This window comes from Micropterus dolomieu, linkage group LG14 (genome assembly GCF_021292245.1).
Source record: "Micropterus dolomieu isolate WLL.071019.BEF.003 ecotype Adirondacks linkage group LG14, ASM2129224v1, whole genome shotgun sequence".
In the NCBI taxonomy this organism is placed as follows: domain Eukaryota; kingdom Metazoa; phylum Chordata; class Actinopteri; order Centrarchiformes; family Centrarchidae; genus Micropterus; species Micropterus dolomieu.
The window spans coordinates 18,378,830-18,391,881 of NC_060163.1; the positions used below are offsets into that span (position 1 = coordinate 18,378,830).

Here is a 13,052-nt window from a genome sequence, read left to right on the forward strand (position 1 = left end):
ACGAAGCAGCAGGGTGGCTTAATGCGTAGGAAAACTATCTGTGAACTGGTCCTACTACATTCGAACCCTAAGTAGAAGTAGTCAGATATTTTACTTAAGTATAAGTTTCAATGTTATTGTGTAAAAATACTGAAAGTGCTGTATTCCGAATTATACTCAAAGTTCTTATTAAACAGATTTCCCCTTTCAAAGTCTTATGTTATTGTACTGTTGGATTAATTTTGTGGGTGCATTAACATAGCAGCAATTGTTTTTATTAGTTGTCAAGGCAAAGCTAAATTTAAGGAGTTTAATTTAACGTATGTACAGTAAATTCTGCAAAGTCACTAGTAAATATAGCTGTCAAATGACTACGGTTGAGTAAGAAGTACAATATTTATATAAAATACATAGGAATAGAAGAAAAAAAGGAGCAGACAATGGAAAATGAAGTGCCTCAAATTTGTACAGTATTTACTTTTTCACCTCTGTTTTGTAGATTTAGATTTTTTATTTTCTTGAGGTGGCAGACAAGTGAAATGGCATTTTTTTTTCTGTCGGGCATAAAATACCACTTACTACACTAAGGTAGATGCTTCATTGGAGACCCAGTGAATATGCTGTAGCTAATTTCTGTCTTTCCTCTCTGAACATAACAGACATGTTTGCTGTACACTCGACGAATGCTCCTTTCACTTTGACCCAATTACTTCTGTCTTCACATCAACAGTGCGTCAAACCAAATGGCCCAATTGTATGACTACATATCTGATGTGTATTTGATTTGGCATTCAAACCAGCATTGATGCACACTGCAATCAACAGTGACTAAAAGGGCACCCATGGCATGAATGTCAGTTTGCTAATATGCCAATGCCCTATAAAATCATTTCTAATACACTGCTTGTAACTGCTTTTGAGAGTATGAACCGCTTAACTCTGTGTAACATAGCTATGTATTCATCAAAAGATAGTTAGAGAAAGTTGGAAAACTTTCTTTTGTGTGCAAAAAGTCCATATGCTTTTATTCTTCACTCTCTAGTGAGAGGTATTTCATTTGTATTTAAAAGAAATTCTAAAAATGTTAAAAGTTTAGACTGTTAGAATCTGTTTTAATTGCTTTGTGATTCATCTGATAACTTTGAATAGGCCTCATTATTTCATCCGTTGCCCAACATGAACTCTGCTCACACTCTGACTCCTGTGTAGAAAGTGGGAGTTTTCGTACTCTCTAATATTTGGAGTTCTGTGTATGTCAGCCTGCGTTGCCTCATTAGTAATCCGATCACCTATTCACAAATCTTTGGCCCATATGAAACGCAGCCTTAGCTGTCATTGTTATATCTCAGATCTGTGTGTTTATAGGCTGGCTGGAGCTAGCGCTCTTCAGCTCTGACACTGGCATCACACTGCCTGGTGTTGCCAAGTCAAAGGGACTGTAGCATTTTTCACAGTATTTGCATGGCTGAAAGGGCCCCATTTTATAAAACTTCATTGACATATGTGCTCTCACAAATACACGGAGTTAGGTCATTTTTTACTTTGCCTCTATCACCGGTTCAGTTTTCTACAGAAAAATGCAGCAAATGTCTTCTGAGGATCGCCTGGTTCTGTCAATAACTTCTAAGAGATGTCACTGTAGAGATCAGTGGCTGTATGTACTTTGATATTCATAATATAACAATATTTGTATATTACCTTGCTTAAAAACAATGCTATAAATGTCACTTATAATAGAAATAGAATCACATCATAAACCATGTCACAGTAGTTTAAAGAAAGTCATTCAGGTAATCAAAATTTTATATTTACTTACCAGTTTTTAGCCATGCTAGTTGCAGTGATCTAATGATGGCACTGTCAGCCGGTCCACCACTTTGGTTCAGACTGAAATATCCCAACAACTATTAGATGGATTGCCATTACATGTTGTACAGACACTCATTGTCCCCAGTGGATGATTACGCTGACTTTTCCTCTAGTGCCACCAGACGGTTGACATTTGTTTTTTTTAGTGACATGTCTTGACAACTATCGGATTGGGTTTCCATGCAGTATGGTACAGATATCCTTGGTGCTGAGAGGACGATTCCTAATGACTGTGGCGAACCCTTACTGGTGTAGCTCCACCAGTAGATCAAAGTTTTCATTTATCTTGTGAAATATTTCAACATTTACCAGATCTACAGAATGTGTGATTTATCACCAAATACCTGCAAAACTAATGACAATCCCATCAGCCTCAGTTGTTCTTTGTGTTTAGTGCTAATTAGCAGTTGTTTAATTAGCATGCAAACACACTAAACTAAGATAGCATGGTACAATTTATACCTGCTAAACATCATCATGCTGGATGCTCAAAACTACAGAAAAGATTATTTAGCATCAAATGTGTTGCTGTTTGCCATTGTCAACTGGTAAGTGAAACCCAATAAACACCTTATAACTTTCAAGTTAATGTTGTGTTATTAGTGTTTTAGCACACTCCACCATGCACCACTCCAGATTTATTAATTAATTATAGGACATGATGAATTTCCGTTTGAATATGTAAGATCCATTTTGTATTTGGTCCAATTTAATATTGGCACCATCATCCCTGCTATGTTTAAGAGCTCTTTATTGCTAAGTGGTTTGAATGTTAAAGTGAAGTGAGGAGTTATTTTTCCCTCAGTGTAAATGGAAAGGTCTAACAGATGAGAGTAGTCCTTTGACTCACCCCAGTGATATTTTTGAGTCATTAGAGCTTCCCTTAGCTTCCCTGGGGTGTGCTGCTCTGTATAAATTCTTACAGCCTAGTTTATCTCAAAAGCACTCATCAATTTTAGCAAGAGTCGAATGCACTGTATTTAAGATGCACTAGAGGAAAGTTGTCACATTTCGGTGAGAATCTGAATGAAAATATGTTGACAGATAAATTGATCTAATATTAGATCAGGTGTCTGAAATAAAAGTAATCTAATTTAATAAGTTGGTCTGATAATGGTTTTTGACCTTGCCTTATCTCTGAGCACAGACAGATACGCCAGCTATTCAGCAATAGTATGCAAATAGATCGTGATCATTATCGGGGATGCTCTCTGAACTCAATTAGCAAGTATGATCTGCTGATAACTTTTCATTAGCATAATGTTAGGTGTCTGTGGTGCATATCATCCAACAGAACTCAAGTCTGTGTACCCCTGCTGCAGGATGTTAGCAAGAAAAAAAAATGTTTAAAGGGTAAGAAAAGCAAATCCTCTTGTTGTTTTTGCTGAAATGTAAATTTAAAGCACACCCATCAATCAGCAGTAATGAGGTGATTGTTCTGACACTAACAGTTTGATGGAGCATATTTCTCATAATGATGCCATATGTATACAGTATCAGAATGACTCTAATGTTTAGGAGGTGCTATCTTGCACTTGCACTGCCTAATTAACAAGTTAAAGGATCTCCAAGTTATGTTTTTGTCTTCCTAAGCAGAAAATTGGGAACTCTGTGATTTCTGGAGACCTTGATTTCCCTGCTGAACTTTAGATGAAAAAAACAGAAAGCAGCAAGAGCAAGGCTGTTTTTAGGAATGACACATTTCTAGGGTGTCCCCAGAAGTGCTTGATGTCTTCGCTTAAGGCTTAAAGGAAACACTAAATCCTTTGGATGAATCTGTGATTACATTTATAGTAGCAGCTTAAATTTCCCAACCATTAACATTTTGCTTGTAGTTGTAATGAAGTTATAAAGAACTGGTTTGTCATGTCTCTCCCTCTACATCTGAGCATCTTATTTTCCCTCTCTTGCATAATGACTGGCCATCACAAATTTTTCAAGGCAGCCAAGCATCTTCCCCCTGGCATTTGGCTTTGTTAATAATGCAAGCTTAAAAGAGCAGTGGCACCCCAGACTGTTTAGTTAATTTTCACTATGCAGACAGTTTTGATTCACTCTCATTCTGGTGTGTCTGTGCAGAGAATATTCCCTGAAATCAATATGGCGATTAATTATAGACTGTACAGTAATTACACATTTTTTAACTGCTCTTGGACTAACTTAAATACAGACAGAGGAGAGCTTTTGTTGTATGTGTTATTAATTGAAGGACCACAATTTTAAAATATCATACTTTTAAGCCCACATTAAAAAAATATAGTCAAAAGTTTAAGAAAATAGTTCTGAATGGCTTTAATCTTGTTTGAAATGTCCTTTTTGGAGTTTCTTACTCAGAGCCCACTGTGAGGGAGAGTAAATTCTATTTTCATCCGCCTCATTAAGTTTTTCACTTTAATTAATGGCAGGATGTGCTCACAGAGGAACTGTCCTATCTGTTCGTTAAAGCCCATTATATGTCTGAGCTCAGGCAGACTGCTGGCTTCAAATAGGCTTTTAAGTAATGGAGTTTACATTATCACATGAACTGCACATATCTAGAAACACCCATATCGAAACCATCCCACATTAGCGTACAGATACTGAAGATCAGTCGCGTAGAGAGAACAGGAGATTTCATCTACCGGCATCATCAACCAATTGTAGTGGAACCGTGAAGGAGTGGTGCTGCTGCTGGAATGAGAGAAGGAGCAGAAATGGTTGATTACAGCTATGTTTTGCCTGCTGAGTTGATATTTAGCCAGAAGCTGTGAAGACTATTGATCCAGCTCTTTTCTTCAATGTGTGACCCAGCAGTGGGAGCTGTGTCCTACCTTGGTAATGTCGGTAGAACTTAGAGCTATTAGTGATTAGAAAGGAGTTCAGCTAGACCCATCACACCCTTCACCTAATAAGCTAACCTCTGTCAATGTACAGCAGTTGAATTTAGCTAAAGTTGAACGAAAACCACATCCTGTATGTTCTGTAGGTGCCTGTGATCATCCAGTTAAATACATCATATAAATGAGGCCCATCCTTTTTTTTTTTTCATTGATTTTTCACTGCAAAAAATTTAAATGAGAAGATTGCTTTAGATTTATCTGTCCCGGTGCAGATTAAAGTTGTTGTGAAGAAGACTCTATATAGTTCATAATATTTTTTATTCCATGCTAAATAAAAACATTAAACAATATTTAAAATATGTACTGCAAACAAACTTATTATCACATGGATTTTTGTATTGTTGGTTTTTAAAATAACTACATTTTTTATTTATTTTATTATATTGTTTATCTAACAGGGACATTTTACAACACATTTTTTTGCACCAAAGCTAATCTGTGGTCCCTTAGTGGAGGCTGCCGGTGATGCACATGTTGAAACGGTAAAAACTTCAACAATAACAGGCAGTACCTCTGAACTAACAACAGTACATTTCCAAACAAACATTAACATCCTTAACACCAGTTACCAATACAAAGATACCAATTAATACTAATATTAAAAAAAACAGCTGGAGCCATCATAACAGATGCAGACTAAATCATAATTAAAATAAATGAGAATTTTCATCTAGTATCAATGCAGTCTTTAACACTGACCAATGTAACTAAGCTCAGTCATTGCTGATCTGACTATACTGAAGCCATTTTATCTATTGTCACTTCTTATTATTCAAAATAATTTCTTTTTTGAAAATTAAAAACTGGAAATAATGAGACCCACATATTGAGCAGTAATATTTCCCAGCCCACAGGTGCAGTGGATGGAAACACATTTTAGCATTAGTCCAGTGTTAAGCGTATCAACTATATTGACATGTTCACAGCTGCAGAAAATTGAGTGAGGTGTGCCGAGGGGGAGCCTGTGTTCGTGCAGACAGGATGGTGGTAATAGGATGTCTGAGTGCTTATGAGATGGGAGAGGGGTCTCCCACTCTGAAGCTAGAGAGCCAGAGAAATGGACTTCTAATGGCTTATACAAAGGTGTTAAATGACAGTTAACCTTTCCAGCTAATGATTAAGTTGACTCTTAATATGTATCACACATCGGTTCTAGATAGTCAGCAATGAAGATAAATGTGAGACATGAATATTTTATAGCTTTAAAACACCCCAGATCCCACAGCATTGCTGTCTCAACAGTTATGGTTATTCCCGTTCAAGGTCAGTTAGACGGGGCGGTGAGGGAAACCCCAGCCCTGGTAGCACCCTTATTGCCACGCAACTGAAACATCATGTGAAGAGAAATTGCAGATTCCCACAGTGAGACCCAGTTTGAGTAAGGTTTAGCTTATGCCATGACAATGGCAGAAGGCTCTCTTGGAGCTGCCTGCGCAGCAGATGTCCACTCACCTGCCAGTGTCAGTTACATGAGCGTTACATCTTCATGCTGCTTTATTGACTGCTCATGAAACCCTGATGCAATCCACTTAAGTGGCAACAATTGTCCTTGTTTCACCTTGCCAGTTTTTTATCACACATTCTGATGTATCTTCATATGCAGCCTTGGGCAATCATTTGTCGCAGCATGTTTATTGATTAGTAGGTGTGTGGAAAACACTCACACCAACAGAAGCAGTTAGTAAGACTACCACAAGAACCTAGAGTATTAAATAAATAAAGCAAGCCAGGTTATTGAATATGCTGTGCTAGACATTTTTCTCCTACACTCATGATAAGGGCTTTCTTCCCCCTCTGTGGGTAATTCTTAGAGATTAGTACACACATTGTTGTATGGCTGGTTCCGCCAGGGAATGAAGTTAAATTGCGGATGGGCCTCTGACTCTGTAAGTAGCAATCATAATTCGCCTCTAAAAGCTTCATGCCACTTAAGTTATTAACATTTAATTTTGCAACATCAGAGTGGATTAACCCATCAGACAGTGTTCTCATTAAGGTCTACTCATCACAACTTTTTCATGAGTGCCTCTAGCCCTATTGTACTTCAGTCTGTCGAAGTGAAAGATTCAACCTGTGTTTCACCTCTGTTGGAAGTGCATATTTTTTCACACGGTCAAAGATTTATTCTTTGTGGAAGTACAAACCATTAATGTTTTTTTTTATCTTGTCTGGCTACAGCTTTAAAACTGCAGTTCAGTTTTCCAATTAATGAGTTCATATTTGGCGATTCTATAGTATGCAATATAAATCTAGTGCCATTGTTCAGGTCCTGTGCTTATAGTGCCGTTTATTTAAGGTGTTGGATTGATGTGTAACCAAGTAGTTTTTGTTGCCTAACCTGAACTATACCAAAGTCAAAACTTCAACTGACAATACATACTAGTAAGAGCAGCAATAAATACTAGTAAGAGCTCATAGTACATATCACATCAATGGGGTAAATACCTAGGGAAGGAAGTAAGAGTTAACAAAAAGTGCAATCAAAACAAAAAAGTGCAATCAATACAAGATAATTGTAAGGGATAGAAGAAGAAGAGCACAGGAAGTGCATGTTAGAGGTTAGGAGTTAGAGGAAGTGTTCTCGGAAGAGATGAGTTTTCAAGAACTTCTTGATGGTGTGTGGTATCTCGTTCCACCATCGTGGTGTCACAGATGAGAATAGCCGGGACTGGGATTGGTTTGTGTGAAGTGATGGCAGAGCCAGGTGGCGTTCATTGGACGCAAGTTTGTATTATGGAGTTTAGGTAGATGGGTGCAGACCCAGTAGTCACTCTGTATGCAAGCATTAGTGACTTGAATTTGATTCTGGAGGCCACGGGGAGCCAGTGGAGGTCACTGAGTAATGGAGTGACGAGTCCTTTTAGGCTGATCAAAAAACAGACGCGCTGCTGCGTTCTGAACCGTTTGTAAGGGTTTCACCGCACAAGCTGGAAGACCTGCTAGGAGGGCATTGCAGTAGTTGAGGCGAGAGCTAACCATGGCCTGTACCAGAAGCTGGGTGGCGTACTGAGTGAGGTAGGGCCTGATTTTCCTTATGTTGTATAGAGCAAAGCGGCATGACCGAGAGACAGCAGCAACATGGTCTGAAAAGGACAGCTGGTCATCAATCATGACACCCAAGTTTCTCACCACCTTGGTTGGAGTGATTGTTGAGGAGTCAATTTGTAGTTTGATGTTATGGTGGATAGATTGCTTGGCTGGAATGACCAAGAGTTCAGTCTTAGAGAGGTTTAGTTGAAGGTGGCAAGCCTTCATCCATGCAGATATGTCCGAGAGACAGTCCATGATCCGCAGCGAGATGGTGGGATTGCCTGGCGGGAAGGATAGGTAGAGTTGCATATCATCTGAGTAGCAGTGGTAAGAGAAGCCGTGCGAGCAAATGATCGGCCCCAGTGAGGGGGTGTAAATTGAGAAGAGAAGGGGCCCTAACACTGAGCCTTGGGGCACCCCTGTGGAGAGGCAGTGGGAGGAGGATAATTGTCCTTGCCACAAAACATTGTAGGAACGCCCTGAGAGGTAGGATTCAAACCACAGGAGTGCTTTACTTGAGATGCCCATTACTGAGAGAGCCGATCGCAGGATCCTGTGGTTGACTGTGTCAAAGGCAGCTGATAGGTCAAGCAGGATTGTGTTGGTAGTGTTTACCTGCCGGGGACTGCAGATGGAAAGTAGCTGTCAGCTAAAAAAAAATATATATATATATATTTTTTTTTTAATTGAGAGGAGATGTTTTTAAATGTTTCCTTAAGAAATACTTTTCATAAGATTAAATTAAATAAAAAAAAAAAAACTGGACTCCAAACTCTTCCACCAGCACAAGTGTCCTAGATGTGGTGTACTGTGTATTTATGAGCTCGCAGCAGTAATACATAATGGTGCGGCCCATTAATGCGGCCCATTAATATTAAAAAAGTTAAAATCATGGTATTGGCTTTTTATAATATAAATGCAATGTGTCAAAATCCAATATACAATGATTTGGCTTGAGTTCAGGATACATTGGTGTTTTCATGGGCTGTGAATATATAAATAACTAGGGGCTACTTGATAAACAAGCAAGGTGGTTTCTGTGCACAGAGGTGTCTGAAAGTGACCTTTAAGCCCATAAAATTAGAAACTGTAGAATGTGAATACCTTTACTTTAAGTTGAGGTTACATCAGTAAGAAGTCTAGATTTAAACACTTTCCTCTTATCTTTCCAGAGTGTTCCTACGGGCCATTAATCAGTATGCAGAAGTGTTGAACAAGAAATTTCTGGATCAAACCAACTTTGAGCTACAGGTAAGAGCTGAACCGTTGAAAGCCTCCTTTTTATTAAGAAGCTTCATGCCAGCCCCGCCACCATTTAATAGACAATGTTCTTTTTAAGTGCTATTAACAGCAGTTTGTGAAAAGATTTGCATAGCATTTTTAACTCATCACTTGGCTGCATATTCACACCATGGCTACTTTTAATTTACAGTATTGTTGGACCTTCTGAATAGAGAAAAAGATGAAGGCAGTAGACAGTGTGAGTGTGAAGAGGGAACACCATTTACTTTGTAATGGCTGGCTATTTGATGTGCATTTCAGAATATTTTAAGCCCCCCACTCGAATTGAGCAACTTTTTCTGCTTGCTTTATAAATCTCAGACATATTGAAGAATGTTGATGTTGTAAACATCTAAACCGCTCTGAGGTTTGAAAGCCTTTATCATCTTAGTGGTGTAAAGATAATCTTCACATAGTTTTATAGAACTATACTAGAGCTTAAACAGTCATGTATTTTGCCTTATGAGTATTCTTATTAGAGAGTGTGTACTCTACATGCTTTGAAAACTCATGAAGACACTTATTCCTTATTTATGCATGGGTTATTTGCACAGCAGTGAAAAATGGTGGCTACGGTAGCACTACTTTTAGCTGCTGTCATTTTCGGATAGAGAATGTGCTCTGGAGGCCAGTGTCCTAAATCACCAACCTCTCCTTCCACTGGGACAGCTTCCCGACACACAAGTATACCCATCTCATCTAAACCTTTTGATTTAATGACACAGCTTTCCAGACCCACACAGTGCGGTGTAGTACTGAATGATATTGGTGTAAAACTGTTTTTTGACTGAAAGTTAAACGCCATCTGTCTCTCTGTCTTTATGCGGGTCAGCTGTGGAACAACTACTTTCATCTGGCTGTAGCCTTCCTCACCCAGGAGTCACTGCAGCTGGAGAACTTCTCCAGCGACAAAAGAGCAAAGATCTTCCAAAAGTGAGTACAAGCGCTCTCCTAATCCACAGCACATACTCATTGCACACCAACACAGCCCAAGCTCCTTCCCCACCATTACCAGGCTTTATATAATTCATCACATGGAGGCTCATAGGGATAGCCAACACCCCATGACTCTAGTAGAGGCTGCATTAGTTGTTCGTCTTTCTGAACAAAGCGGAACAGCCTCATAGTAACTAGGGGTTACCTTAACCGATAAAGGAGAGACATTTTGATCAGCATGCTGCACAGAGTTTTGAAATAGCTGAAGTTTTAAATCCAAAAGTTTAGATATGTATTGCTTTTGAAAATCCGCTCTAAGAAACAACCTACCTTTCAGCTTGAAGTTCAGAAAGCGGTTTTGTTTCCTGTTCCTCCACTGTCTGTATCTGCAAAAAGCCATTCATCTACATTAGTATTTCTCACAGAGTCTGGTAATGCCGCCAAACGTGTAAATGCTTTCTGGGCAGACGTGGCTCATATTGACTCTCATCTTCATTTGGAGGAGCTTTTTGTCACCACAGCATACATCACACTGGCCTGTGCTTGACAGCGAGACTCCTCTTTGGTCAGTGCTTTATTATCAGCCCTGATAAACTCCCACACAAACAGCCAAACACCGTAAACAAGACGTTCCCAGCCACCCCCACCCCACCTTTCTTGACTTGTCAGCCTACCCCAAATGAAACAGCTTTTAGATTCACATACATACATAAGAAGAGCCATTCCTGGTGTAAGCTCAGAAAAGGGCTGATCTCTGCCTCGCTATCTCCACATTGCTGACATTCTTAAATCTGTCATTCAAATACAATTACTTAGCTTCCAGAGGATGCAAAGGGGATATTATATATTATTGTTTGTCAATTTCTCTTTCACCCACTCTTCCTACCTCTACTCACCCACTCTCCTTCTCTGTCTCTGTGTCTGTCTACCTCCACCTACCACTTACCTTCCCTCTTTCACCTCTCCCTCTATGCAGCCCGTATATACAGTCTATGGTGCTGGCGCATGAACTGTCAGTCCTCTCTGCAATACCAATTATTGTGCTTTGCTCGGGAGCACAGAATAGAGGGGTTAAATCAGAGATGTGTGGAACACAGCTCTCTAGCGCTCTATGTCGGCTTTTCTCCTGCCTTACACGTGTCTCCCAGTGCTGTTTGTAAAGTTCTGGTCCATTTCTGGTGTTTCTGTGTGATCCTCAATTCTTTGTCACACTGCGTGGCTTGAATAGGAGGATAAATGCATCTCTGTGTGGGGCCACATTCTCTGGGACCTCTGCAACAACATTGATGAATACAATGTTACTATAAGTTTCGATAAACAGTAATTTTCCTTAAAATTTTTACGTAGAAAGGGTCTGGCTAGATACCATGGAAATATAAGTTTCGATAAACAGTAATTTTCCTTAAAATTTTTACGTAGAAAGGGTCTGGCTAGATACCATGGAAATGCAGACAGACAGACAGACAGACAGACAGACAGAGACACACACACACACACACACACAGAGCTGGATAAATGAGCACTCAACAATGTCATTGTCATGATATGAATGATGAGGAGAGAGAGTGACATATTGTCATGTTTTGTCAGTATCTCTCACTTCCTTTGCTTCAGGCTGTGATCACATCTCATCTGTTCTTACAGACCACTATTTGTCAATCGCTTGTTTGTTTTGTTTCTCTTGCTGTATCTGCCACTGTCTCTGTATTTTTTTGTCCATTTGTCTTCTTTTCCCACCACCTCATGCCTCCACATCCATGTCCTCCTTTTTCCTCTCAGTCTTGATCTTTGTCCCCTGACCCAGTTGCATTACACAGCGCAAGCTGCCAAGAGCCCCAGATCCACTCACTGCTCACTGCTGTCCCTCTGTAGGCATGTTATTCTTAGTTAACCTCCGAGAGCTTTCCGCCCTGTAGCTGACAGGTATGTGTTGTAGGTCCTGACAGCCGACAGTCATACCTGCCTGTCTGGCTGCATACAGGAGTGTGACAGAACAGCACCCTGCATCTGTCTCAGCTCAGATGAGGACATGATGCCTCCTGAGCAGTCATTTGCACTCCCATATGTAGAGACACAAACCCTGAGCTGCTGTGGCTCAGGAGGTAGAGCGGGTTGCCCATTAGTCATAAGTTCGGCGGTTCAATCCCTGGGCTGCATCTCAAAGTATTCTTGGGCAAGACTGAACCCTGATTGCCTCTGGTGGCTGTTCCGCCAGTGTATGAATGTGTGTGAATGCAGATGTAGTGTAAAAGCGCTTTGAGTGGTCGAAAAGACTAGAAAGGCACTATACAAATACAGAGCATTTACATTTACTTATTATTCTACGCATTCATGCTTTGAGCATAATCATACACACAAATATGAGCCGGAATACATTTTACACATCTAAAAGTGTGGATCAGAGGCAAAACAAGTCAAAGATGTAATACATAATGCGTAACCCTTTCTTTTTTTTAAATGCAGCTCTACGGTAATTTATAGAGGAGGGCATCTATTTGTATTTTATCATCTCACCAATACTCTGCTTAAAGATCAATCATAGGGCTTTGCAACACTCCTCTTTTGACAGCTAAATATGGTAAAGTGTTTTGACCTGCCCTGGCTGCAAAGAGGTGACACAGCCTCTTTGTTAAGGATTCTTCCAATGCTCTTCCCTCTCTGTCAAAATTCATGAGTATGTCTTTGTACAATATTGGCAAAACAATCAGTTGGGTTTCAGAATTCCATCAGGGCTCCGGAGCTCTCTGAGATGCCATGTGTGAAAGAGGCTCTGAATGGATAGTAATTGGAGGTCAGGAGAGGTGTCACGCTTAGACCTCAAACTCCGCAATGTCATGCCAAGGTGTCATGCTGTCAGTGTGCTAGGAAGAGGAGACAGAGGTGCCACTGTGCCTCCATCATCACTCAGTGTAATAGCCCCGATGTCAGGCCTTATTCTTGGCATGGGCATACAATGCAGTTGCCTGCAACGTCACCAACTGGTGAGGGCATGAGGCTGGAGGAAGGAAAAGGTTATTGATGCCTCTGACACCACATCTAACTTTAAATGCCCCTCAAAGTGGTGTCAGATATTTGATG

General features: G+C 40.0%; 1 protein-coding gene across 1 annotated transcript in view; it reads left to right on the top strand.

Moving 5' to 3' along the window:
• dock1 (dedicator of cytokinesis 1) overlaps nucleotides 1-13,052 on the top strand; it is a 186,306-nt gene that overhangs the window by 132,560 nt on the left and 40,694 nt on the right. The window contains exons 30-31 of the mRNA XM_046069923.1: nucleotides 8,930-9,008; nucleotides 9,871-9,971. Coding sequence (XP_045925879.1) covers nucleotides 8,930-9,008; nucleotides 9,871-9,971 — 180 coding nt within the window. The remainder of the gene's footprint in view (nucleotides 1-8,929; nucleotides 9,009-9,870; nucleotides 9,972-13,052) is intronic.